General features: G+C 52.4%; 9 protein-coding genes across 9 annotated transcripts; 2 read left to right on the forward strand and 7 right to left on the reverse strand.

Moving 5' to 3' along the window:
* Nucleotides 1-683: 683 nt before the first annotated feature.
* N7474_010733 (phosphotransferase family protein) lies at nucleotides 684-2,136 on the reverse strand (the record flags this gene model as incomplete). Its single annotated transcript, XM_057202143.1, has 3 exons — nucleotides 684-1,707; nucleotides 1,856-1,950; nucleotides 2,005-2,136. The coding sequence occupies 3 exons, from the start codon at nucleotides 2,134-2,136 to the stop codon at nucleotides 684-686; spliced, it is 1,251 nt and encodes a 416-aa protein (XP_057047427.1).
* Nucleotides 2,137-2,620: 484 nt separating this feature from the next.
* Nucleotides 2,621-4,872, reverse strand: N7474_010734 (ferric reductase family protein; the record flags this gene model as incomplete). The annotated part of the gene is made up of 7 exons (XM_057202144.1): nucleotides 2,621-3,695; nucleotides 3,748-3,846; nucleotides 3,907-4,094; nucleotides 4,144-4,207; nucleotides 4,261-4,375; nucleotides 4,428-4,678; nucleotides 4,739-4,872. 7 exons carry the CDS (start codon nucleotides 4,870-4,872, stop codon nucleotides 2,621-2,623), a joined length of 1,926 nt encoding a protein of 641 aa, XP_057047428.1.
* Nucleotides 4,873-5,698: 826 nt separating this feature from the next.
* Nucleotides 5,699-7,355, reverse strand: N7474_010735 (putative cysteine synthase B; the record flags this gene model as incomplete). The annotated part of the gene is made up of 3 exons (XM_057202145.1): nucleotides 5,699-6,211; nucleotides 6,281-7,110; nucleotides 7,163-7,355. The coding sequence occupies 3 exons, from the start codon at nucleotides 7,353-7,355 to the stop codon at nucleotides 5,699-5,701; spliced, it is 1,536 nt and encodes a 511-aa protein (XP_057047429.1).
* An 887-nt stretch (nucleotides 7,356-8,242) lies between these two features.
* Nucleotides 8,243-10,264, forward strand: N7474_010736 (uncharacterized protein; the record flags this gene model as incomplete). The annotated part of the gene is made up of 7 exons (XM_057202146.1): nucleotides 8,243-8,386; nucleotides 8,439-8,572; nucleotides 8,631-9,424; nucleotides 9,482-9,671; nucleotides 9,717-9,782; nucleotides 9,831-9,884; nucleotides 9,943-10,264. 7 exons carry the CDS (start codon nucleotides 8,243-8,245, stop codon nucleotides 10,262-10,264), a joined length of 1,704 nt encoding a protein of 567 aa, XP_057047430.1.
* Nucleotides 10,265-10,423: 159 nt separating this feature from the next.
* N7474_010737 (uncharacterized protein) lies at nucleotides 10,424-12,030 on the reverse strand (the record flags this gene model as incomplete). Its single annotated transcript, XM_057202147.1, has 3 exons — nucleotides 10,424-10,780; nucleotides 10,844-11,315; nucleotides 11,378-12,030. The coding sequence occupies 3 exons, from the start codon at nucleotides 12,028-12,030 to the stop codon at nucleotides 10,424-10,426; spliced, it is 1,482 nt and encodes a 493-aa protein (XP_057047431.1).
* Nucleotides 12,031-12,992: 962 nt separating this feature from the next.
* N7474_010738 (E3 ubiquitin-protein ligase) lies at nucleotides 12,993-15,404 on the reverse strand (the record flags this gene model as incomplete). Its single annotated transcript, XM_057202148.1, has 1 exon — nucleotides 12,993-15,404. One exon carries the CDS (start codon nucleotides 15,402-15,404, stop codon nucleotides 12,993-12,995), a length of 2,412 nt encoding a protein of 803 aa, XP_057047432.1.
* Nucleotides 15,405-15,899: 495 nt separating this feature from the next.
* mfp (putative peroxisomal multifunctional beta-oxidation protein (MFP)) lies at nucleotides 15,900-18,759 on the reverse strand (the record flags this gene model as incomplete). The annotated part of the gene is made up of 4 exons (XM_057202149.1): nucleotides 15,900-18,019; nucleotides 18,073-18,271; nucleotides 18,324-18,551; nucleotides 18,604-18,759. 4 exons carry the CDS (start codon nucleotides 18,757-18,759, stop codon nucleotides 15,900-15,902), a joined length of 2,703 nt encoding a protein of 900 aa, XP_057047433.1.
* Nucleotides 18,760-19,425: 666 nt separating this feature from the next.
* On the forward strand, nucleotides 19,426-20,686 carry N7474_010740 (TDA10 family protein; the record flags this gene model as incomplete). Its single annotated transcript, XM_057202150.1, has 5 exons — nucleotides 19,426-19,596; nucleotides 19,684-20,186; nucleotides 20,249-20,272; nucleotides 20,334-20,449; nucleotides 20,514-20,686. 5 exons carry the CDS (start codon nucleotides 19,426-19,428, stop codon nucleotides 20,684-20,686), a joined length of 987 nt encoding a protein of 328 aa, XP_057047434.1.
* Nucleotides 20,687-21,056: 370 nt separating this feature from the next.
* On the reverse strand, nucleotides 21,057-22,232 carry N7474_010741 (Taurine catabolism dioxygenase TauD/TfdA; the record flags this gene model as incomplete). The annotated part of the gene is made up of 1 exon (XM_057202151.1): nucleotides 21,057-22,232. One exon carries the CDS (start codon nucleotides 22,230-22,232, stop codon nucleotides 21,057-21,059), a length of 1,176 nt encoding a protein of 391 aa, XP_057047435.1.
* Between the last annotated feature and the right edge of the window lie 3,894 nt (nucleotides 22,233-26,126).

The raw sequence follows: 26,126 nt of genomic DNA on the forward strand, positions 1-26,126 counted from the left end.
CAGGCGTCCACGTCAGGATTCAGGCGTCCATCTCGGAGTTAAAGTAAAAGCGCAAGGCCGAAAGGCGAGAAGATCAATTGAGGGCGGGCACCGAAACGTGGCTGATACAAATGCACGGATTGCATGTGATGCAACATAGCGGGGAACTGCGTGGATAGACTTGCCTGACAAATCACCTAAGCTAGAACATGAGACTGGAACTACTTTTCATGAAAAGACCCCTCGGCAGTTGGACGGGGTCCGGCTCCTAGCTCTGAAAGGTTGGCAGTCGGAGCTCCGCTTGGTCAAGTTCCAAGCAGTCTTGCCGTGCTTTGGGGCTCGGGATGGCTATCTCCAGTCATTGAAGCATATAATTTAACGTCACCAGTGTTTACGGTCCGCGCCCGTAGTAAATTTCTTCATTGCGTTCTATTTCTCTTGATCGGCTCCCGTACCCAGATGTTGTTTTAGCATTTTTCCTCTCCTACAAGCAGTAAGAAACAAAGTATGAGTTACTAAATTTGTCATGGTGGCCGCTATCAACCACCGTACAGGCCATTACACGGCTGCACTAGTTAAAGCTACTTGTCAACTGTGGAGATTACCGTATAGGGATGAAATGTTGCCTTTGGCACTTTTTAGTCTAGCGTATATTTTGCCCACATTTTGCTCGACACCTACTCAAAAGCAAGCATTAGATCTGTCTACTCTTTTCCGTACTTAGCCCGTTTCTCCCGTAACAAACGTTGCAAGATGGGGTCTTCCTTTGAATACTGATTGATGGCTTCAACTTTCCAATCCTTGTATGACGAGACGCTTTCTTCACCATCAATAGCAAAAGACATTCGAAGACCTTGGAACAGCGACTCGAATGTTGGTTCATCGTTTTCCACCCCACCTCCAAGGAAAAACAAAAACCGCTGCCATCGCCGGCCGTTCAGGACAATCTTGGAGATATCCTGACGTCCACGGATTTCGAACATACGTGCAAATTCAGTCTCATCTTCGGAGAGGTTATTCAACCCATCATAGTAATCTCCAACTGGCCACATCATGCAAGGCGAACTAAAGGCCAGGTGCTTTGCTTCTGCTGAAGCGGATTCCCAATCAATGATCCCCGTGATTTTATAGTCATCATCCACAAGAATATGGTCACCTTTGTCATCGTAATGCTTGAGATAAAAAGGACCGTCGTTGGCTACGGATGAAGTGAGGGATGAGAGCGCGGAGAGGCGCCAGTGGAATGCAAGGTAGTTATCGACAGGGAGACTTGTGATCTCTCTGTTGCCAATGGCGCTCATTTGCAATGATATCATTGCTTTATAGGCAGACTCGAGCTTTGTAAAAGGACCAAGGGTCTTTCCAGGCGTTTCAAATAACGGTGCCTGGGCAAATCCACCAATCTTGTCCCGTACATCCGCTGGAACAAGTGAACCGGTCTGCTGGAGTGGATGTTTCTCAAGCTCCAAAAATATGTCCAGTAACTGCTGCATGACTTTAGTACGCTGATCTGAGCTGGCATCATTCCACTGCAAGGCCGTTCCGGGCATCTTTTCCATAAGAACAAATGAGGAGCCAACCGGGTTTTCGGGTGATTCTAGCTGATAAATGTTGACTTTGGGGGAAGGGACAGCGGTCTCTGCGAGGAACTCCAGTGTAGCGACTTCGCTCAAGAATACGTAGTCCTGAACGGGCTGTGGAGGAAGCAGGGGATCACAGAGACGTAGTCTAACAATCCAGGTGACCCGTCGTCGAATTTCAAGTCAAGATGGCAGTTTTGGCCCCCGATCTGGCTCGATGCGGCCTGTTTCAGGTCATGATCCAGTGCTGGAATGTGACACAGCAAATACCTTTCCTGGCTTTACTAGCCACAGACGTTAGAGCGTCGAAGTTGATTTTGGCCAGCAAAGAGTCGAGGTGTGTTTTCTTGGCAGCATCATATGCGGCATAATACGCCTTAGGTTCTGTCTCCTGCAGAGTGTTAATCAACGTAGTCTATCTTCAGTCCATCTAGCAGCCGCTCACAGATGAAGGGCATTTGTGATGCGGTGGGGCATAGTGCTCAGCGCAAAGATGCTTCGAACAAAGCATGCAGCTTCCAAAAGTTCTCTCCGCCGCATTTTGGCAATCTCCAAAGTCACAGTGTCGAAGAGCCATCCTTGTTTGAGAGGAAAAGGTGTCTCACAGGTGGAACACAGTGGGCGGGGTTAATATGCTGTGACTACGCGCAGTCGAAAGGGGCGAAGGAATAGATAAGTCATTCAAGTTTATCAATGTGAAGAAGAACAACTGTTGGAGATCTAGGCACTCTTTCTAAGTATACATTGAGTTTCAGTGCCAGAATCCAAGCGGGGCTACCAGCGGTGTAAAAGCCCACCGCTGCCTTACAAGGTTGGTCGAGTTGCCAGACTTTAGATCCGGGAACTCTAACCCTAGATCTGTCCGTCCATTTCTACACCATCTCAAGGTATAGAAGCGTGATTTTCTGCGAGTAGGAGCTAATCTAGAAATTATATTATTCCACAATCTCTTCCTCTTTAAGAGTAGACAGACAATCAACCCTAAATAATGTATAGAATAGCGTTTACCACCTGCAATCATTTATAGTCAGCACGTTTCAACATTTATGATCTAGGGAAACTCACGCAAAAGGCTCCGAATGCAAATACAGTTCCTCCACCTCGCCAGCTAGGGCGCTCTTCTGCGCGGCCGCTGCCGCGTTCCGGGTATCATGCAACATAGACGCCGGCCCACACACCACTACGCCAATGCGCGGTTTCCGCCCTCCAGGACAGCGCTGTTCGCGCGCGGAGGCAACAGTGCGCGCTATGAGATCGGGGATGTACGGACGGGCATCGCGGCTGACATTCACGCTAAAAGAACCTGTCGTCGTAATTTCGGTTCCATTTTTGCCAGACGTCTCCTTTTCATTCTCTTTCTCTGCGTTGGTGGAGGGAGTGCCGGGGCTCGACGTAGAGACGGATCCGCTCGAGGGAGGCTGTGAGGGGGCTGACGTGCGATGAGAGGTGATATGCACGGAGACCGATGTGTCGAAGCCGTTGTCTGCCGTAGTGGCCAGTGTGGTCGAATGGGAGAGGCGCGACTCGATCTCTTCGACGTACCAGTCTGCCATGGCAGTGTCGCGCGTCGCATAGACGACCTGCAGGTTCCGGCGGCGGCATTCCTTTTCACAGAACGGCTTGTTGGTGCTGCTGCCGTCGGATAGACTGTTTAGGCGGAGAGCCTCGTCGACCATGGCGAGCGAGAACCCGCCACCGGAGCCGCCGGCGATCACTAGGATGATGTCAAAGCGAGCCATGTGAGGCGCGCTTACGCCGCCGTACGGCCCTTCCAGGAGGATTCTCTTGGATCCGCCGGGTCGTTGTTCTGCGAGGGCTGCAAGACGGGCGGTTACGCCGCCGTGCGGCTTGATGTAGAAGACCAGCTCGGATGCCTTGCCTGTTGCATCTGGGTCGCGGCAGGCAGAGGAGATGGTGAATGGGTGTGCAGTGAGAAGATGTAGGTCTGGCGTGAGGAAGCGGATGAAGAAGTGTTGGCCGGGAGTCCATTTGATGATGGTTGGCACGGTCACACGGACGAGACCGCTGGGGAGGCGCTCGAGCATTGCGCGGTGAAGGCCATGCATGAGATAGGTGCGAATTTGCGCAGTGAAGAGGCAGAGAAGATATATTGTGCCGGTGGCGATGAAGTAATCCCTTTTCAATTCTTAGTGACTTGCTGCAGATTGAGGTCAAAGATGGTTCTTACCAAGAGGAGAGGCGGAAGTCGCAATGAAGGAAAAAGAAGACAACAAACACCACAGCTGCAAAGATGTGAGTTGCCTTGAAGAACTCATAGAAACGGTTCCTGAATATGCTTGTTAATCTCTGCTCTGTCTTGGTCTGGGCTACAGGCTGTCTGTCTTACCTGATGAAAGGTAAAGACATGATGGTCAGATATGCCTGCGGAATGATAGCACCAATTCCAGTCCAGTAGACTAAGCTTGTCTTCCACTCGTTTACCATATCACCTTGCGAAATGTTGTAGACGATGAAGGGAAACGTGTGGACTAAGGCCAGAACGAACATGGCATAGCTGGCCCAGTGGTGGAACACCTGTTCAGGGTTAATTCCATATTCTCGAAGATGCAGATGAAAACCTTACCTGGAGCTTCTCATGTGGAACACCAGTCAAGGCAGAAATCATATTTGCTTTGGCGCTCAATGCTCTAGGGATGGCTATCAGTAGCTCGTCAGACGTTCCGAAAAATTCGAAACTCACAGTACAAAAGGCAGCAATGCAAGAGCCATCCAGCCAGATCGGGTCGCGATAGGTGGGCTGCCTCCGTAGCTGGCATTCGTTGGCCAGTAGTAAGGCTGGGGTCCAAGCGTCATTGCTGTCATATTGATCAGCTCACATTCTTCGAGGCGTCTTCGCGTGGCACCTACCGAAGAAAAAAACAGCGCCGACCACTACTAGCATAATCACCCCCAACGAGGGAGACCAGTATTGCATAGCATGGAATCTATATCCCCGGTAGGCGAAGTAGCGCGAGACGGAGGTTATCTTGCGCCACACTGCGGTCCTCTTGACACTGTCGGGCACGTATCTGACGAGGAAATTCGAGATCGCGAACACGCCGATGGTCGCACACATAAAGTACACGGTATTCAACGCATACACGTGGTCGGATTGGTACCTTAAATGTCATATATGGATTAGCAGGTAAGTTTATTCTGCCTTCGAGGCATTTGCATACCAGTATCGCCAATGTCCCGAGCGATATTGACATTGTGCCTCGGTCAGGGTGCAGTTGTCTTCGCGAGACGAATGAAGCATCACCGGCTGGTCCAGCCAGGGAACACCCCCTCCCGACATGTCCATATCCATCATCGTCGCGGCACCCTTCAGGTAGACTCAACTAATCTCGAGAAGAATGTGACGGCAATGTTGTGCCTGCACCTCAGATTGCTATTGCTATGATCTTACTTGGAAAACTCGGATCGCGAAATATCCCAGGACGAGCTTGGCAGATCTGAGTGCAACCATCCTTTTCAATCCGATCGCCTGTGGGGATAGTTGCGGAACCGAAAACGGATACCGACAGAGGCAGTGAATGCTGTGTCCCAAGGGTGAGCAGTTCATATTTGAGCTTGTTTTCGATGACATTCTCCGATGCTGATCAACCGAGCTGTCCGATTGCTCGCAATTGAGCAAGTTTTGGGTCTTTTAGTGCACTGCTGCTAGCGGTCGGGTGTTCCTGACCAACTGGGGTTAGACTTGAGCACATTTGCGCTTATTCATGTCATCGCCGAGCCCTCCCCTCCACCGACGAGTCTTGGCAGCGGAAAAAAAAAGGCCTGCAAGACGGACATACAGGTCTTGCGTGGAATAATCGTCGCGGCCTGTGCGGAATGTTGCGTGCGGAGGTCTGGTTTCGATATGGAGGGAACACACCAGCGTCATTTTACAGGACCACAATTACATCTAGACAAATAAACACGAGGTCACTGGCGGACCAGTAGTGCCCAGCGTTTTGTCAACCAAACAAGGGGCACATTTGACGATAATAACCGATTTCCAGTCTTTGGTTAACCAGCGCAGACGATGTGTTTCCGCATTTGGTTTAGCGGCTCGCTCACATGGCATCTCTAACCCTACATTCCGCGCGATAATCTCGCTTCCACCGATCTCCGACAGCTCAGTCAAGGGGCATGGCCTACACGGAAACGGTTGTCTGGTAGGGCACTTTGCTGGAGGCGGGAACTAAATCGTCCCCGATACCGTACGACCGAAGCACCTGGTAGCCGCCACGTATGCTGTCCGCTTCCACGCCCTTTGCCCGCAGCACGCTGGTAGCCACGCGTGCCGTGTTCCCATCATAGCACAACAACAAAACACGATGTGAATCAAGATCTGAAACCAAGCTAGCATTGCTGAAGATTCTCTCCAACTCCACCCACTGAGCCTCAAGCACTGCCGCATCTGAAAACGGGGACGGTGTATGCGGTCCATGGCTCGACAGAGGGAGATTCACCGAGCCGGGAAGATGCCAGGCGTGGAAATCGGGCAGTCTGCGCAAATCTATCACCCAGTTCTGTGGCTTCGGAGTAATCTCGTTCAGACGGCATTGTGCAAGGCTCCGAGGTGATCCGTAAAACTGTGGGAGGATCTCCAATGCGTCGCGCTCCCAGCTCTCGTCGTATCGATGGAGGTCGACTTTGGCCAGGCGCTATCATAGAAGACAATATGGTTAGCTTTCTGCTACAGTAATCAAGATGCCACACGCAGAAGAACTCACCTCGTTTTGGATTGGAGGAAACTGCTCAGGGCCGAGCTTCTGGAAGTATTCCTCGATGTACTGATACGGCAAGTCACAACACAAAAAGACGCAGTGGGTGATTCCATCCGGGCCGGCCAACTCAGATAATGTGCTTGTTACTTTTCGCTTCTCCAGCATTTGGAACAAGCCCTGGAGGTTGAAACCGGACGATGGACCGCATACCAGCCCCTCCCTGCACAGGTTCAGGGACAAGGCATACGATTCAGAGGAACCCACTTCCTCAATTGTATCCACAGCTTCCCTCCAAGGAAACTCGACTGGCCGCAATAGTGCATACGACCTGGGGCCCGGCACTCGGTCACCCGGTGCTGTGCAGACACCCAGTCTCATAACCGAAGGCTTGATGCTCTTGAAGTACGTTCCTAGCCCGGTCATGGTCCCAGAAGTACCCATGCCGGCGCAGAGGACGTTGATCTCTGGCAACTGTTTGAAGATCTGGGGGCCGGTCCATCGGACGTGCGCCTTCCAGTTAAGGTCATTTTCATATTGGTTGGGGTTGACGATTGTTTCAGACTCCATGGCCATTTTTCTGGCATCTTGGATTCCGCCTCGCGCATCCACTGGTTCAGGCTGAGATGGTCCGCCAAAGAGAGTAATGCTGAGGCCGAAGAATTGCATCAACTTTAACTTGGCGTCACTGGTCTTGTTGCTGAGGAATGCTCGGGTATCTGAAATCCCGTGCATGACCCGTGCAATCATCGACATTGAGATCACCGTTGACCCGGAGCTGTACTCGATGATTGTGTTTGTCTTATTGGACTCCACGCTCGACTCGAGCATGTTCAACGCTAATCCGATATCAGCGCTAATTAGGCTCCCACAAGGTATGGCTTATCATACCTGGCATTGCTTTGACGTTATTTGCCGGGTGCATGGTCATCATCTTGGCGTATATCCGTACGCCATCGTCATAATAGGGATTCAGATGTCGGGGCAGCTCTACTAGCGGCAGTGGAGGCTGGCAGTCCGGGTCGAAGTATTTCTTCAATGAATCGGGGCCAGAGTAAACATTATGCTCATTCAAGTTGGCCATGTTTGATCAAACTCCCAAGGTACGGAAGCGAGCTTGGATCCGTTGGATGGCGAATTTTGGGGAGGGATGCACTATATAATGGCGGATCTGCGGGAATATAAACTCTCATAGTGACATTCGGACCACGCCCATCATTTATTCTCAAACTGCCCGCTCAAAGCCTTGAAAAGAGTGAGATCTGCTGCCAAGTTACCCACAAAATCCAGGGATGGTACACCACGCGGAGTAAAAGATGATCACCAAAGCCAGTCAGGCAACACAGGCTGCAAGCGCCAGCAAATCACGTAGGTTGGAACCAGGACCGATATGGAGAGGGATCTGTCTCACAGGCCGATTGTAAGCTTAGTGCCATATGTATTGGCTCGATATCGTTAGTCACAATTTCTGTGGATATCTTCAGGCATTTCGAAAACGGCAAGATGCGCGCAAGGAATTGCGTCATTTCTCCTGTCTGTGGTATGGTATTCTCGTGGGTATCTGTCTGCGGTTTGTTCTAGAATCCACACTTCCTCCGTTCTTTCGTGTCTCGGTTTAGCATTCTTCGCAGATCCCCGAGAATGGAATTCCGGGACACAAGAATCCCCTCGGGTCGTCAATTGTCAATTCCAAAGAAAGTAAGTCCAGGCTTACCTGCAGATGAGTACCGTGAGAGTGTTTGAGAGGTTTTGAGGGCTCTAAACTTGCCATACTGCAGATCATCATCAGCTGCCAATAGTCTTCCGTTCACCCGTTTTCTCTTGGGAGAACGATGTCGATCCATGTCTATTTCGTCCAAGTTCCGCCCGAGAACCTGATCGAATTAGTCGTTATCCTTTTTTTTCGTTTCTTTAGAGAACATGATCCTGTCTTCATCTCTTGTCCGTTGACCTTTGGACAGAGGATACACCATGCCGATAGTCCCTGCGAGTTCAGGCCAGGAAGGATCCGAGGCGCCGGCAGTCACTGTGGTAGCAGATAAGAATGGCACGGGGACTACAGCTGCTGTTTTCAATGAACAAACTAATTATGTGCCTAAGCGCACCATCATCACAGTAAGCATCAGCCTCTAGACCTTGAATGCACCTGGCTCTGACTTTTTCCTAGATCTTCTTAGCCTGCTCTACCACCGACTTGTTGGCGTTGATGGACCAAACAACCTTGGCGGCCAGTTTGTCTATTATTGGAAATGCCTTGGGCGCAAGTGACCAAACAGCATGGATCGCCTCTGGGTACTTTATGTGAGTGGTAGAAAATCCCACGAAGCTTTAAGCTTCTGTCGGGCTAATAATAGAGCAGAACATCGACGTGTTTCCAATTGCTTTATGGGAAACTGTCAGATATATGGTCTCGTAAGGCCGTTCTTTTTGTCGGTCTTGCAATCTTTTTCATTGGTTCGCTGGCAGCGTCGCTCGCCCAAACTGTCACACAGCTGATCATCTTCCGTGCCTTCACGGGTGTGGGCGGCGGCGGCCTCCTGACCGTTGCGCAGATGATTGTCAGCGACATTGTACCCCTCCGTGAGCGGGGAAAGTATCAAGGCATTTTAGGTGCAGTGGTTGCTATTGCAAATGGCATCGGCCCTGTCATTGGTGGTGCGCTGGCCTCGATATCTCACGACTCGTGGCGCTGGATCTTCCGTCTGAATCTCATACTAACAGTAATAACGACACTATCGGTGCTATTTTTTATGCCACTACGCAAGGTGGCTGGTGATTGGAAAACCAAGCTGAGGGCAATTGACTTCTTTGGTGTTCTCCTAGCCCTCGGCGGCACTTCTGTCTTGATTCTCGGCCTCACTTGGGGTGGCGGCCAGTATGTCTGGAACTCAGCGCATGTTATTGCAACAATTGTGATCGGTATTGTAATTTCCGTTGCCTTTGTCATTTGGCAATGGAAAGGTGCATCTATTCCACTCGTTCCCATGCACATATTCCGATCCCGCATCGTCAATGGCGCATCCTTGACAATGTTCATTAACGGGTGGAATTTTCTGGTGCAAGTGTACTACATACCGACTTTCTATCAGCTGGTATTTGAGTATTCCACCGTGAAATCTGGTGCAATGCTGCTGCCGATAACTTTAATGCAAAGTACGATGGTTTTCCTCTCTCTTGTGCAGGTACAAAACTGACCAATGAGTTCCACAGCCGTGAGCAGCACCGCATCAGGACTTGTAGTGCACTGGGTCGGCCGCTATCGAGAAGCCATCCTACTTGGCTGGATCATCTGGGCTATCGGACTTGGTCTTCTTTCGACCCTAGACCAGTCTTCTGGTCTGGGTAAACAGATCGGATATGGCCTTTTGACAGGTTTTGGCGTGGGAAACACCTTACAACCGTAGGTTTTGTGCAAACTTCCAAAGAGCATGCTAACGGCATGTAGCGCTCTGATCGCAATCCAGGCTGGTGTCGATCGGCGTGACATGGCTGTTGTCACTTCATTTCGAAAGTGGGTAATTATCATCAGTTTCATCCACAAACACTAACAGAATTCCAGCTTCGTGCGAAACCTTGGCGGTACTCTAGGCCTCGCCATTGCCGGAACAATCATGTAAGGCCTCCCCTTTTTTTTTGTTGCGATTAAACCATCTGTAAACTGACATCATCAGAAACAACGTCATTGCATCTTCTGTCTCGAACCTCGGTCTCAGTGAAGTCGAATCTCGCTCACTCCTCTCAAGTCCGCAGGCATATCTGTCGGGCCTTTCTCCGGAAAACGCGCAGCATGTGCGTGGCATTCTCATTCCGGCGTATAGAAAAGGATTCCGTATTATATTTATTATCGGGGCGTCACTTGCCTCCCTGGCATTTTTCCTAGCATTCTGGCTGATGCCTCAGCTGGGCCTAAGTCGGCAAGATGACGAAGCCTTGAAGGAGGAGGGGAAGAAAAGGGTGAAGGGAGAGCCTGATGAGGAGATGAGAGATGGTTGATTCTGTTCCTCGAAGCTAAGGGGTGTGCATGCTAAGGACTACATATATACATATAGGCCGTGGTCCTTAACTTTATGACAAATCTGATATTCAGCAAAAAGATGAGTTTATACAGACAGGATAGAGAGACAATGCAATGCCTTTTCCAATCAACCTGACCTAATACCCTGGATCCGTATCACACAAATGCTTCGGACTCTGGAATCCATTCATATTAGTAGCGTTGATAAATTCTCTTGTGGTCTGCAAATCGCCATTGCAGATAGGACCACACCAGCATGGTCGGCTGTCGTGATCATAAGGCTGCAGGATATACTCCTTGAGCTGGTAGTCCGCGTCAACGGCGGAGCCAACGTCGCACACAGGCACGGTGAAAATTCCTTCCCACGCAGCTCCCTCTGAGCCCGGGTTGGCCCAGGCATTGGTGATGGCATCTGAGGCGCGTTGCGCCGCTGTGGCAGCGGTATAGCTGTAACCGGCAACATTGTAGGCGTCCAAGGAGGAGTTGATGATATCCTGACAAGGAAGGGTTAGAACTTTAGCGAAGACGATCAGAAAAAAGGAAGTAGGCAGGCATACCTCTACTGTCACACCACTATACTCATTCTGACCTAAAGAATCCGCCCCAGGAGGCGAAGCAACCCACCCCCATTGGTGCGAGGTCACGGAAATGACATCGTCCTCTTGCCAGTAATACAGGTACCAAGCCTTGCCATCCCGACATACGACTGCGTTCTGGGGACCAGATCCAATGCCCTGGTTGTCGCCGCAGGCACCGCCGCCCATGACAAAGATCTTCTGGGTGCGGTAGAGCTGATTGACCGAGATGCCGATGAGCATGTTTGTCATTGCGTCTGTGACGGCGTTTTTGTCCACGCCTTCGTAGGCTACAAAGGCTCCGCCGGAGAGGTAGGAGCGGATATCTGCGTTGTTGTAGGTTTTCCCGGCCATTAGCTGGTTGTTGGCTGTTGTGAAGGACTTGAGAGATTGCGTGACGATGCTACCAAGAATCCCGCCTAGGTCTGCGGATTTTTCGAACGTGTCGTCCTCGCTGCGCGGAGATTGTTAGTTCTGGGTGCTGATGTGGGAGGGAATGAACAGGGTCTATCTCACTGTTGTCCGACGATGATATTAGCAGCACCTGCCGATCCGCTCATCATAGCCGCGCCAGCACCAGCAAGTGCACCTGTGATAGGACCGGCAAGGCCTGCAAAAGAAGCACCAATACCAATAATAGCCGCAACAGCACTCAGGGCCTCCTTAAGCGCTGTGACACTCTTATCATCCTTATCCGTATAGAACGTCTCCGCCCAGTCGTCCTTGGAGAGCGCCGCATCAAGCGCAGTAGTAGTAAACGCCTCTCCAATACCCGTGAAATAAGTATGCAAACGATTCACAGCCTCGAGAACGTAGTACGTCTGCCGAAGCCCACTGCCGCGACTGTTCAGCACGCGGTTATCGCACAGTTCCAGATCGCAGTCTGAGTCGGAGCCGTCGTCCCGGCAGGACCAGTCCGGGTTGCCCATTGCCCATTGGCCGAATTCGCCTGCGAAGCCGGCTGCATTTTTGGATGTTTTGTTCACATTGTTGCGGTTCCACCAGTTGTTTAGCCAGTCCTCTGTGTGGTAGGTGTCCCAGTCGCTGGTTGTTTGGCCGTAGTATTTTGATACTGCGCCGCAGCGGCGGTAGATGCTTGCTGGGCTGGAGGGTAGACTCTGCACTGCAGGTATGATGACAATTGCCATCAGGGTAAGAGAAGGCAACATTTTGTGAGTGAAGATAGTATATCAAAAGGACCCTCAATGGCACAAAGTTATAAAGTCAAAGTCCTTCTAAACTCGAGCCTTAAGCGTGAGACTCTACAATGAGGATGAACAAAACAGAAAACCCATCCTGAGAGATTTGCGACCTATTTATCTTCCCAGATGCGAGAATTGTACCCCAAAAAATGAAGTATAGAACCCACCAGTCTAACCCTAACAGTAAATTCCTCACCATCCCCCACGACAATCAATTCCCATCAGGGACTAGACAGTCCACATGGCAAACGGGACGCGGGCACCTTGCAGACACTGCCTTCCTATCTACAATAGAGTTGAGTATATGTCTGACTGCGAAGCTGCTAATGATGGGGTTGATCGTCAGGAGTCGTGGGGCGGCGCGACATGAGAGGCTCAGGAGTGCAAGGAAGGAGTGGAGAGGCCTTGGCAGAAGAGGCTTAGACGAATGCTTACTTGCTTCTTTAGGAAACTGGTGTTTGTCTTGATCTTGCCGAGGGATGGACGGTCTTGGGAGCTCGGTTGAGTAATCACGTACAGTGGTGACGAGTCTGAACCCCTCTACCTATCGCCTAAAATGGTAACGTGTTTCAGACTTCTGAATGCCCTAAAACAAGACAGGGAAAGAAATGCCAGTGTTCGTTCGTGACAGTCATGACATCGTGTGCAAAATGAAAAATCCCGGTCCATCCATCCATGCCCACCATCCATCCCATCCGTTTACCCAGCCCCAGAAGCACAAGAAAAGCCCCGAATGATATCCCGGTCCCGAGCCATCGCGAGAGAGACGCCAACCCATTTTGCAGCGTGTTTTCACAAACCCGAGAGATGATAAAACAAGGACAGAAGATAAAAGAAGGCCGAGAAGAACAGAGGGCCCCAAAAATTAGAAATGTTGTAGCCGGGAAGCAAGAAGATGTAAAAAAGGGCTAACGACAGCAGTGGTATCGTCATACCTCCTCGATAACGACAACCCGTTCGACGATCCAGTCCGCCAGAGCCTGTCCTTCAATTTTCCACCTGCCATCAATCCACACATCATTCACCCAGTAAGCCCACGGCTTCCCCGGTCCGATGAGTTGTAGATCCCACAACGCAGACGAGGAGCGACGATCGATAGCGCGGCCTTCTGTCGACGAAGAAAAATCCCGGTTGACGTTGCGGAACCCCACTGCCGAAGCGGTGGTGCTGCTGCCGTTGTTGGATGCGCCCTGTCGGAGACGCCACTCGCGCTCGGCTTTTTCTCCCGCGCGCCGGGCGACGGCTTCTTCGTCTTCGGCTTGGTAGAGGTCGCACTTGCTGCACTCGGTGCAGCGGGAGCCCGGGTTGATTCGGAAGTGCTCGCAGAAGTGCTTGTAGCCTTCGGGTTCTTCGAATTCGTCGTCTTCGGAGATATCATCTTGGTAATCGGGAAAATGGCCCGCTCCATCTTCAACGAGTCCGTCGTAGATGGCGAGGCGGCGTTGTGGAAGAGGGCCGCGGCCATCGTTGTGCGCTCTGACGGGCCGTCCTGGCGAACCGAGGGCCTTGCGGCAGAGGTAGCACATAGAATAGCCACAGACGCAAGTCAGCTTATTGCAGCCTGAGGACTTGACAAATGATAGCCCACACCGGGGGCAGGTGCGTTTCACGGCAGCAGTGCGGGCAGCCTCGACGGTGGCGCGCAGGTCGAGCAACAGTGGCTCATGACAAACATGGGGGTCGCGCCACGGCTTCTGACATGTCATGCAGCTGACGCGCTGACAGGAAGGTCTGGCGCAGGTAAAACGTTTGGGACGGACCTTAAGACAGAGATTGCGGATGGCGTTATGGAAAATGGCCTTGACGGCGGCAGGATCGAAGAGAAGCAGTACCAAGACCGGAATGACGAGTAAGGGAATCAGATCAAGAAGGAAGAGCGTCATGAGAATTGTTGGGATAAGTCCCCCATCGCGACGAATCCGCCAGCGGACGCCCCGCGACAAAGGGTGATAGACCGGGTCGGCTTCGGCGTACGAGCAGAACGGACAGCGGATGAGCTTTAGCTGTGACTTGAGGAGAGCCTCCGAGGCTAGTCGGTCTTCAAATTTGCGGTAGGTCTCGAAACCGGACGTGTCGAGAAGGATTGCCTGCCGGACAACTTCTGGATGAAGACATCCGTCGCAGACACTGACCGAAAGCGGCGCAAGACATTTGAGCGTCGACCGTTCCAGGTCCACGGATTTGCCCCAGCCTTGTCCGAAAAGCGCTTCGTGAGTCGTCCGCTGAATACAACGGTGACAAATGACATGTGTGTTGGCCGAGCATGTGGCGATCTGCTCGAATGTCACGTCCGCGAAGCAGCATTCGCATTCATACATGGCATCAACTGCCTTGGCCTCCATCTCATTCAGCTCAGAAGCCACCACAAAATCACCAGTTTCCTGCTCTTCGCGCTTTTGCTGCAGCAACGGAGCCACCAGGGTCGTGTGGAGCTCCCCATCCAGCTCAGCACACCCTGTCTCCTTCAGCCGCGGCAGCAGCTCTCCGTCTGTCCGGCGCTGCCACCCCACAAGCGGGTGCTCGTCTCGATCCTTCTTTCGCCTGAAGGAGGGGAAGATGCTATTAAAAGTAGCGCGCCACGTCCGACGCGATAGATCCCGCAATGTCGGCCGTGCCCGCGTATAGCTGAAGTTGACCTCAGCCAGCACAGCGTCGACGGTACTCTTGCTCAGGCCACTGAATTCCTTGCCCAGAACGGCTCGGACGACAATCTTGTACTCCTCAGACCGAAACATTTCCTCGGTAGGAACCAGCTCATCGGCGCTTCCACCATCATGCCGACTCCCACGATGCTCTGTCGTTCCATTCGCCTCGGGAAGATTCCACCTCCCAGCGACCCACTCATCCTTATGTCTCAGCAACTGCTCAACACACACCTGCAGCCGACTGAGACCATCGAATCGCACGAGCAATTCCCTAAACACCTCGATCTTGACATCGGGAAAGATGCGCGCAAGCTGCTCCAGCGCAGCATTCAACTCATCCTGCTCGCGTTTCAGATCTTCCGCCTCGCGAATAGAGACCTGGACTGCGCGAGCGCGCGGCGTGCTCCCGAAGGGGTTATTGCGTAGTGCCTCGCTGAGCGTAATGGAGTTGCTGTTGCTGCTCTGCGACGCACCACCGGTAGCGGGGGACGAGGAGGAACCGCCTAGGGCGGCAGGTCTCCAAATTTGGCGGCTGGATGAGGAGTTTGATGAGGAGCCAGAGCCGGTTGAGTTGCGGTGTCGGCGGGACTGAGATGCCAGTGCTGCGGAGGAGGCAGAGGAGCTGTCACTGCCAGCGGGGCGTGGGGGCGATGTGGAGGCCCGGGAAAAGTAGGGGATTGGTAGCGAGAGCACCATTGTATCGCGGGAGGGCAGTGCTACATCGTCGGTAAGATAGATGTTTGCAGAGATAGCTGGAACGACTGAGGGGGTAAGTGGGTAAGGAGGGTAAGAAGGACGCAGTTGGGGTGGTGATGTGAGGAATGAGACAAAGAAAATAGTTAATGTTGCCTGGGGTTATGTAAGACGGATCGTGGTTGGACGAACTATAGACGAGTTGGCCACATGCTCATCGTGGACTGTGGTCTGCACGACATCCTTATTCTATTTTTTAATTTTATACGTGTACGGTCTAGCTAGCTCGCTCTGTCATGTCAAGCTCCTACATTGAACGGAATTTTAAATCGAAGAAGATCCCATTGATCTCATAAGAAACAACAATACAACAGACACCGGAGGTATGTATATACAAAAGAGGAAAGAGAGAAAAAACAAAGGCACAATTTGACCGGAGCAATGCTCAAACTTTCATGTCGAGATATATCGCATCAAGCGGGGATCCCGATCCATATCTTACAGCTTCGCCTTAGCGCCATCCAGCAGCTCAGCACCCGCGCCAGTGATAGCAGGCTTGCCAGTCTCGACAACGGTAGCCTGGAAGAGGACAGTGTTGCCCTCCTTCCACATCTCGGTCTTGAGGGTCTGACCGGGGAGGACGACGCCGGCAAAGCGAACCTTGAGGTTCTTATAGGCGCCGTACTTGGCAAAGACGTGCTTGGCAGACACACCGAGCGAGCAGAGACCGTGCAGGATGGGGGTCTTGAAGCCCCCGACCTTGCTGAACTCGGGGTCGATGTGCAGCGGGTTGCGGTCGCCGTTCAGGCGGTACAGAGCTGCCTGGTCCTCGGAGGTCTTCTCCTCCACCACGGCATCGGGCTTGCGCTGCGGGGCCTTGTACGCGGCTGTGGCACCCTTGGGACGAGCAGCCGTGGGCTTGGGAGAACCACCGAAGCCGCCACTGCCGCGGATGAAGACAGTCGACTCGTTGTAGAAGAGGTCCTCGCCGGTCTTGGCGTCCTTGGTGGTGTAGCCGGCCACAACGAGGGCAGCGTTGCCCTTGTCGATCACGTCGATGAGCTTGGGGTAGGTCAGGGTGTTGGCAGCCGTGGGGATCGGGAACTTGCGGATCTCCATGTACTGCTCACCGTGCAGCAGCATCATGGGGGAGAAGTTCTTGACGATATCGTCCATGTTCCACGGAGTCTGGGTGTTGAACCAGGGGATCACACCGTACGAGGGAAGAGCCTGGAAGTGCTCGTTGTTCTCGTAGACCAGAGGCAGGTCGGTGCGCTTGGCACCGAGACTCAGATTGTAAAGGATGATATCACGGTCGACGTAGTCGAATGCGGTGCCCTCGGTGGTCAGCGACTTGGCCTTCTCGATGTTCTGGAGGGTCTCGTTCGCGCCAGCGTCACCACCGGCACGGTTGGCCATGTTGGCCATGATCTTCTCGGTACCAGCCTGGCCATCCTCGGGGTGGTCAGCACGGCCGTCCTCGAAGTTGGTGATCTCCTTCCACTTGGAGACAACGGTCTCGGGGGTCAGCTTGACGTCCACGGGGAATCCGTGGCCGCCAGAGCGCTGCCAGCGGGTGCGGCCGAACCAGCCGCTGCCGCACTCGTACAGACCCTTGGTCGAGGGCTCGGGGGCCATGTCAGAGCACAAAAGCACCACCAGAGGGGCGACGTAGTCCGGCTTGAAGGCCTGGACCATCTCCTCGGGCATGATAGAACGGGTCATGTTGGTACCCGCGTTGGGGGCAATAGTGTTGACCTTGATGTTGTACTTGGCGCCCTCCATGGCAAGAGTGCGCGAAAAGCCCAGGATACCAAGCTTGGCAGCAGCGTAGTTAGCCTGGCCGAAGTTGCCGTAGATACCGCTGGTGGAGGCGGTGTTGACGACACGGCCATACTTCTGCTTCAGGAAGTAGGGCCAGGCAGCCTTGGTGACCTTGTAGGTACCACGCAGGTGGACGTTGATCACCGCGTTCCAAAGGTTGTCATCCATGTTGGTGAAAGCCTTGTCCCGCAGGATACCGGCGTTGTTGACCAGGATATCGATGCGGCCAAAGGCATCGATGGCACTCTTGACAACGGCATCACCGTCCTCGCAGGAGGCCTTGTTGCCAACTGCCTTGCCACCCATCTTCTTGATCTCCTGGACCACGGGCTCCGGGTCGACCAGGTCGTTGACCACAACGGAGGCGCCGAGCTTGGCAAACTGCAGGCAGTAGGCACGGCCGAGACCGTTGCCACCACCGGTGATCAGGGCCACCTTGCCCTTGAAGTCAGGCTCCTCTCCCGACGGGGCAGGAGGCAGCTTCAGGCCAGTCTCCAGGAAGCCCATGAAATCGGCAGGCCCAGTGGGATAGTCCGGCTTGGAGAAGTCATTGACCTCGTTCCACTTGCGGGCGATGGCACCAGGGGTCAGGGAGTCATCAGTCTTCAGAAGAGCGCCGTTGGCACGCTCCCAGCGGAGCTTGGCCATGTGGCCACCGCCAACTTCATAGATACCACCAGTCTCGGTGGTGTTGGAGGAGTGGACCAGAGCAGCCACGAGGGGAACCACCCAGTCCGGCTTGAGGTTATCCAGGACATCTGGGGGCATCACAGTGGCAGTCATGCGGGAAGCAGCTGGATTGCAGTCAGTCGTCTGTGTCAAATCCTTGGAGTGTGTCTTAGCTTACCAATGGGAGCGATGACGTTGGCGATAATGTTGTACTTGGCACCCTCCTTGGCCAGGGTCTCAGTGAAACCAACCTGACCCAGCTTGGCAGCCGAGTAGTTGGCCTGGCCGAAGCTGCCGAACAGGCCAGCGGCCGAGGCGGTGTTGATGACCCGGCCATACTTTTGTTTCCGGAAGTGAGGCCACGCGGCGCGTGCGCACTGACGACCAGTTAGAATCGAGTCGCGCAACTGCAGTACAGCCAACACATACCTTGTAGGCACCGTAGGTGTGCACCCGATTGATCAAATCCCAATCCTCATCCTTCATGTTCTTGAAGCTGATATCCCGCAGGATACCGGCGTTATTGAGGAGCACATCGACGCGACCGAAATTCTTGATGGCAGTCTCAATGATCGCCTCGCCGTTCTCGACGCTGTCATAGTTGGCGACCGCCTTGCCGCCGGCGGCGCGGATCTCGTCGACCACGACATCGGCCGCCTTTCACATGGTTAGTACAGAGCCTGTCGGGGTTGTAGCAGAAGGGACACACCTTTGATGACTTGCCATCACCCTTGTGAGAGCCACCGAGGTCGTTCACCACGACGTTGGCACCGCGCTCGGCGAAGAAGAGGGCGTAGGCCTTCCCTAGACCACCACCGGCACCGGTGACCACGACGGTCTGGTTATCGAAACGCAACTCGGACATTCTGTTGCGGGGGGAAAGGAAAGACAAGAGGAAGAGTATGAAATGTCCGACTAGTTTTAGGGAGGAAGAACTAGAGAAGGGACAAGTTATAAGCAAGAAGGAAGAAAGAGGAAGAGGGGAGTTTAAGGGCCGCAGCTCGGTACGGCCGGGGACCTCGGCTCAGTGGCCTGCGGTAAGTTAGGTAATGCGGATGTATCATTACCGTGGCAGATGCCCTGCTTCACATGCCGAAGAGGATAGATCTTTGGTCCTTACTCGACTACTAGTTAGTTACTCGGATTATATTATTGTGGATGTTCTAGGACTCCGATGGTCATTCTCCTCCGATGTACTACAACTGAGAAGGTACTTCATCGGTCGCGGTGGTGCCCATAGAACCCCCAGGTACCCCATGTGACAGTGCGTCATCACGGAGATCACCTCGAAGTCCAGATAATTTTATCAGGTGGAATAGCTCAATGTCATTGGTATGGTGGGCTGGTCAGATGATGATGATGATGATGATTTTTCATAATCATGAAACTGCTTTTATGCCATAATTCACTTACCGGATCTAACTATTGTCACGGAAAGAGGAGGAGAGTGGACTCCGAGCGGCGGAATCTGGGGTCGAATTGAATCACCCCGGCAGATTGTAACTCCCACAACCACCATTATCTCCCCACAATGCCGGAGATCGTGGATGACAAGTCCCAGCACTGTATCCCCTTCCTACTATCCCGCCTCCAAGCCCACGCCGAGCGCCATGGTACCGCTGCCGATGCCGATGCCGCCGACCGGACCCCGCCATTCTTCCTGGGCCTGAATGGGGTCCAGGGCGCCGGCAAGACCGTGCTGGTAAGCAGCCGTTATCCCGTCCCCGGTCCCAACGAGCCTCGGGAACTCTCTCTGTGCAGATGCAGTGCATAACTAACCTCCTCCGAGGTATCCACCCTCTACAACACCCTCCGCTCTCCGCCCTACTCTCTCTCCGTGGTCACCTTCTCCCTCGATGACCTCTACCTCACGCATGCCGACCAGGTGTCTCTGGCGCAGGCCCATCCCTCCAACCCGCTCCTCCAGCACCGCGGCCAGCCATCGACGCATGATCTAGAGCTCGGCGAGCAGGTCTTTGCCTCTCTAGCTGCGGAGCGTCCGACTGCCATCCCGCAGTATGACAAGTCTGCATTCCAGGGACAGGGGGATCGCGTCCCACGCGAACAATGGGAGGTTGTCAATGGAGAGGGGGAACCTAAGGTGAAAGTGGTGATCTTTGAGGGATGGTGCGTCGGGTTCCGCGCGTGGGATGAGCGGACTCTGCGCGAAAAGTGGGAGGATGCCGTGCGCCAGAAAGAGGCTGGTGGGTATCGGGGACGCTTGGGATATGTCGAGTTTGAGCATGTGCGGGCTGTTAATGAAGCATTGAAGCGGTACGATGTGCTGACGGAGTAAGTGGCTCCTAACTATTTGGACTTGATTTGTTCATTGCTAACATGTTTTACTCCGCCAGCAAGCTCGATGCCTTGATCCATATGTATGCTTTTACGCCTCAAGCCTTGATTGCATTCAACCCACTAATCAATGCGCCTTGACAGCGACGCCCAAGATAACCACTTCGTCTACGACTGGCGCCAGGAACAAGAACGAACCCTCCGCACCGCCAAGGGCACAGGAATGACCGAGGAACAAGTAAACCACTTCGTCGATGGCTGTACGTTACCTTGCTCCCCAATTCTCAATCTCAAGCTGACCCAAGCTACGTAATCAAAACACAGATTACCCCTCCTACGAGCTCTTCACCGAAACCCTTCGCGAAGGCGCCTTCAAGCCCGCGTCGTATAACAGAGGCTGCGCCGCTGCAGCGACGACACAGTCGGATTGGCAGGGCAGACAGCTTCGGTTGGTCGTGGATCGCAATCGGAGGGTACAGGACGTCATCCGGATTTGATCTGCGCGTGGGTCTTGCGCTGAGTGAGCTTCTGCATGTGGCGCTTTCACGTGCAAATTTGTACATAGAGGGAGAAGGTAGGGACGCGGAAGGAAGGGATTGGATAGAAACTGGGTGTATACTGAATGGATTGGCTGGGTTTCTGGCCAATTGATGTGTTGTGTACTCGTATGTCTAGTTTTGTAACCCTGAGGAGGGGTGGTGGTGCTAATTTTCGGTGGGCTAGTGCTATATATGTTCCTGAAATGGGGTAGTCACTTTCCAGATGGGCGGTTGTATGGAGACTTGCTTCAAGATGCACTGTGATAACTGAAATACAATTCAGCATAAGTTGACTATGCACCAATACATGTCAGTCCCATCTACACTCTCAATCCAAAGCCTGCACAACCCTCGCCCAGTCTCCAAACCCGTATGCGCCCGGTACACTCGCGCCATCGAACAGACTCGCCAACACCACTCGATCCGCCTGCTCGCCCTGCCACGGTTCCCTCCCATGCTGCGCAATCACATTGTCGTAAACCAACACATCTCCCTCCTGCCATTTATGCAACACCCGGATCTCATCCGTGATCTTGGCCAGATGCGCCAAATACTTCTCCGGGATCACACTCCCATCCCCAAAAAGCTGCTGCGTGACATTCTTCCGTGCGCCAGCATTGACCTGCGCATTCTTCCAGTACGAAGCCAGGCCCGTAAACAGCGTCGGCAAATTCGTCTCTGGCTGCGTCCTGACCACCGGTAAGCGGTGCGTCAGGATGAGCCCGTCGTCCGTCCATGCCCACGTCGTATACTTGCCGCGGCCATACCGCGCAATCTGGGCCTCGATTTTGCGGCGCTTGGTTTCGTCGGAGTCGCCCTCGACTATGTCTTTCCCGAAGGCCTGACGGAGGGTGGACCCGCCTTCGTATTGCTTCTCGTATTTGTAGGTGACCCTGCTTAGGATGCCTTTCTCCGCGAGCTCGGCGATGAACTCGGGGATTTCTTGCTGCGCGCGGTAGAATAATTCCAGCGACGAGGAGATAGGTGATTCCCCGCCGTTCTGAGGAGCACGGTGGCCGTAGAAGAAGATGTATTCTGGGGCATGAGGTACCTGTGGTGATTCGTTGTGACTGTAGATGAGAACTTCCTTGGGTGCCTCATTTGCCGGTGCCACGTTCGGGGCAAGGAGAGGCCTGTCAACTACGATGCCGATGATCTCGTGCGGCTTGTAGCCGAAGGCATGGGCGAATTTGCTAAATTCCTCGGCGTTGTGAATGGGGAGACCGCGGAAGAGAAGCGTGCCATGTCTGGCGAGGCTTTTGGTAAGTGTGCCATCTCGTTCTTGCAGAGACTTAACGGTCTCGACGATGCTATCAAGACTTGGATTCTGCGACTCGTTGGTGAGTTTGAGAGCGAGGGGAATCACTGTTTCCTTGGGGTGCGGAGGTCCAAGCATGCGCTGGTTTGACGGTGGAAGATTAAACGGTTCAAATGAAACGATGGACGAGCCTGCATCGCTTATGTGTAGCTGATCAAAATGAAGCGACTCAGTTGCTGTCGCCATGACTATGATTCCTTAGAAGTGATAACAAATTGCACATCACAAATACTTCTCGTCAATCTCGACTTGTCGAGACCGCCGGACCGCCGGATCTAAAGACCCTGCAAGTCAAAGCAAAAGAGGAGACACCCCTCCTCATCCACGCCAAAATGACGACAATTCATTGGACACCGATAACTGGACGCTAGTGCATGGCATCTTTCTCGACGTTTATTGTTCAATGAGGCGTTAACATACTACCCGTGGTCTATTACCACTATCCGTAGCAACCTACGGTTAGAGATCTTCCCATTCGAGCGGGTAGACTGCGTACTATCACACCACCGATTTTAGAGGCTCTCTATGAGCATCTTTTGGAAAAGCCTAATCTCTACCTCAATGAGATGGAAGTTTTCTATAGGACGAGTTTGGGACACATACAATAACCTCTAGTATTAGGAGAGCGTTGATCTCTAAGAAATAGTCAAAGAAGGCTACTCGATAGAAAGCGAGGGAACGGAATGCCGATCTACGGGATTTCTACCTACGTAACCTATCTAAATTTTAGTCGTACCATCTAGTGTATATTGACGGGTCTAGATGTGATAAACGGATTGGCTTCAGGCGAGCAGGTTAGTCACCGCTCGGCACTACACCGGTCTAGGTCTCTAAATTCCATCGCGAGCAACGGTACTAGATTTCGCCCGCATACTCCTAGGATAGAATCGGTCTGTCCCGAGTATTCAAGGGCTCGACAGACGCTCTAGTTTTTGATGATTTCGTTAAGGAGCTTCTGCAACATTACGGAAGGTGGCCTGAGCCTAAGTCTATTTTAGTGATAACTAGGTAACGCATCTTTCTATCACTCCGACTATATAGCGCAAATGTGTTTAGATGCGGGGGTAAAGCTAATGTACCTGCCGCCCTACTCACCTGACCTAAATCCAATCGAGGAATTCCTCTCCGAGCTTAAAGCCTTCAATCAGAGGCATTGTGTATACTATAAAGATATTCCTAAACAGGGCTTTGATACCTTCTTGGAGTGGTGTGTGGACTGTGTAGGCGCTAGGGAGCAAAGTACAAAAGAGCCCTTCCGAAACGCAGGCATCAGTGTTGAAGAGGCGTGATGTAGGTCAAATGCTATTATCAGAAGTTATAGAACACTTCATTTTAGACTGAACGTGGAGTGCAGTACATCTCTTCCCTGATCGACAAATATAACAGGACATCCGTGCCTATCCACGAAGAATCATAGCAATGTCATCTGAATGAAAATGGTCTCTGCAGACCTCTCGCAGGACAACCCATGTAAATCTTCTATCGACCGTAGTACTTGCTCATCCGGTCCACAGTAGTAGGCCTTATCAACCGTTGAATTGACAATAGAATTCATTGTCGTCGGAATCCGAGGATGGGACGAATTCACTATCGCTAATAGGGTATGCAACTCATGGGCCCCACTTTCAGAGTAAATTCCTCCAATCCTCACGCCGGCTTATCCTTTCAGCCCATCTGTCAGGCCGTCCTTGTTATCAGACTAAAGTACTAGTTTCGGCCCCATCGTGTTCCCATTCAAGCTCTGCCAACCCCACTCCCTGAACTTGGGACTCAACCATCTTCAACCGAGATTTTGACCGTGTTTGGCATCCAGTTCGTACACTCGGTCCCCATGGTCTACGGAAGGCAACTAAGTCCAGGCTGTGCCTTGTGTCGGACACGGCGCCTCAAGGTTTGGAGAGACTCCACGGCGCTCGGATAAGCTGCTAACTCGACCAGTGCGACCAACGGCGACCGTCGTGCTCGCAGTGCTTTCGAGTAAACCGAGAATGCTCCGGGTATCGAGATCTCACGGCCGTCCGGTTCTATGATCAGAGCGAGGAGGTCATCGGGAAGGCGCAGGAACGCAGTTCGCCCCCGAAACCGCGAAAAGGGTGTCTTCCTTGTCGGAGCCGTCGAAAAAAATGTGATGACAAGAAGCCTCGTTGCGCCGCATGTATGCGGAACAAGCTCAGCTGCAAATGGACCGCCGAATCAAGTGGTCAAGTCTCGGTGAGATCACCGCGAGAGACCACTAACGCGGCAACCCGTGTTTCTCAAATGAGACGGGTTGCACAATTTGGGCATCCTACGGCTGCTGTTTCTTTATCTCAGTTCACCCAAGAACAGCAAACCATAGCATTGTTGTCTCCGCTTACAACAATACACATAGGCCGCTTAGCCATTAGACGGATAACTCCAGCCAAGGCCCTGACACAATCCCTCATGTCAGATCTTGGACAGCCATCGTATCTGTTCGATATTCCCTGCCGACTGGGAAATGATGATGCTATAGATACTGCTGTCAAATGTGTCACGGTTGCCTTTCAAGATTTGTGCACCTCTAGAGCACCACATGGTTCCATATCGCCTTTTCTCATCTCTCTCCACACAAAAGCATTAAAGAGCCTTCGAAATGCGTTTGATGATCCTGTGAGATCTCTCTCCGCCGAGACCCTTTGTGCGACTGCCCTACTATGTCTCTTTGAGGTAAGTCCTAGGCAAGGTCATGGGGATATAGGAGTGTAGACTCTATCCTCCGAGCTTAGATTGACATGGTCACTTCAATTAGTTTTTAAACAAGGATGTGAATCAAGCATGGGTTCACCATGCATCTGGCATGGCTCAGTTGATAGCACACCGTGGACCCGCGAACTTTACGACAGATTTCGAGAAGTCTCTGTTGATGAGCCAAGTAGGCATCATTGTAAGTACGTGCCATTTACTGCTCGTACTTGGAGCTGACTCCAGAAATAGTTAACAGAGTCTTTTTTTACCAATACCTCTTGTTTCCTTGAGCAAGAAGAGTGGATGTGTACTCTACGATCTTCTTTATCCCCCGCCGACCTATTCTCATCCCGCAGCGAAATGATCATTGCATTGTATGAGATTATGATACCTTTTGCACGTATCGTCGCAGAGTGTTCAGTTTTCATTATGGATGCCAACTTAAATGATACGGCCCTACATGAGTCTCTGCGTCGAAAGGTCTTCGAGAAGCGTCAAAAATTCTTGCTTTTGAAACACAAAATGTGCGAACAAATGCTTCTCGACAGGCAGCAGAAGAAACATTCGCAAGATGAGAGCTCTTCATCCGATGCCCCAAGGAAGCTAGAGAATCTTCTGACGTGCCAAGCCAATATATTGCTATGTAACCGGCTATGCGTTGCTCTCGATCGAAACTGCGGTCATCTTCTGGAGCCCCAGACGCAGAATCTCGCTGCCTCTATGGTATGCTCTCAAGCTACTCAAGGAAACAATATCCGAGAAGTGAATATAACACTCAGCCTTGCATCTGCGCATGCAGTCCTACAAACAGCAGAAGAGTGGAATCTGTCAATAAGAAGTTTAAAAGCGACAACAGACGCGTCACCAGATCCGGTGGAAGCTGAAGTTTTTCGAGACTATATGGAGCTGATGGGAGTCAGCATGAGAAGGTGACGTTTCGCTCAGGATTCTTACGGAGGATTTACAAGTCAAATATGATGCAATATGGCATTCACGTCCTCTAGAACCTGTCCCTTTCAAACAAAAGAAAATTCCGACCCCCGCCGGCGAGGCAGCAGGAAGGATCTATTGGGCTCGAGTTCGCGAGCCCGACTGTAGCTAACCAGGCGATCAGTGCGGGGGTGATCTGGGAGAACCAAGTTCTCCAGGCCGTCCGATTCTGCCGCGAAGGCCGGTGGAAACTATGCAAGAAGTGCCAAAAACCGGGGCACATACAGTCTCACTGCCCAAATGACCCCAAATGTGGCTACTGTGCCGCCGAACACCCGACCTGAGAGTGCAAGACGACCAAAGGCCAGAATGTCACCATCAAGTGCGCCAATTGTGGCGATGGACATCGTCTAGTCAGTGATAGTTGTCCAGTGAAGCAGGAAG

This window comes from Penicillium riverlandense, assembly GCF_028828495.1.
Source record: "Penicillium riverlandense strain IBT 135883 chromosome Unknown utg000011l_segment0_segment0, whole genome shotgun sequence".
Taxonomy (NCBI): Eukaryota; Fungi; Ascomycota; class Eurotiomycetes; order Eurotiales; family Aspergillaceae; genus Penicillium; species Penicillium riverlandense.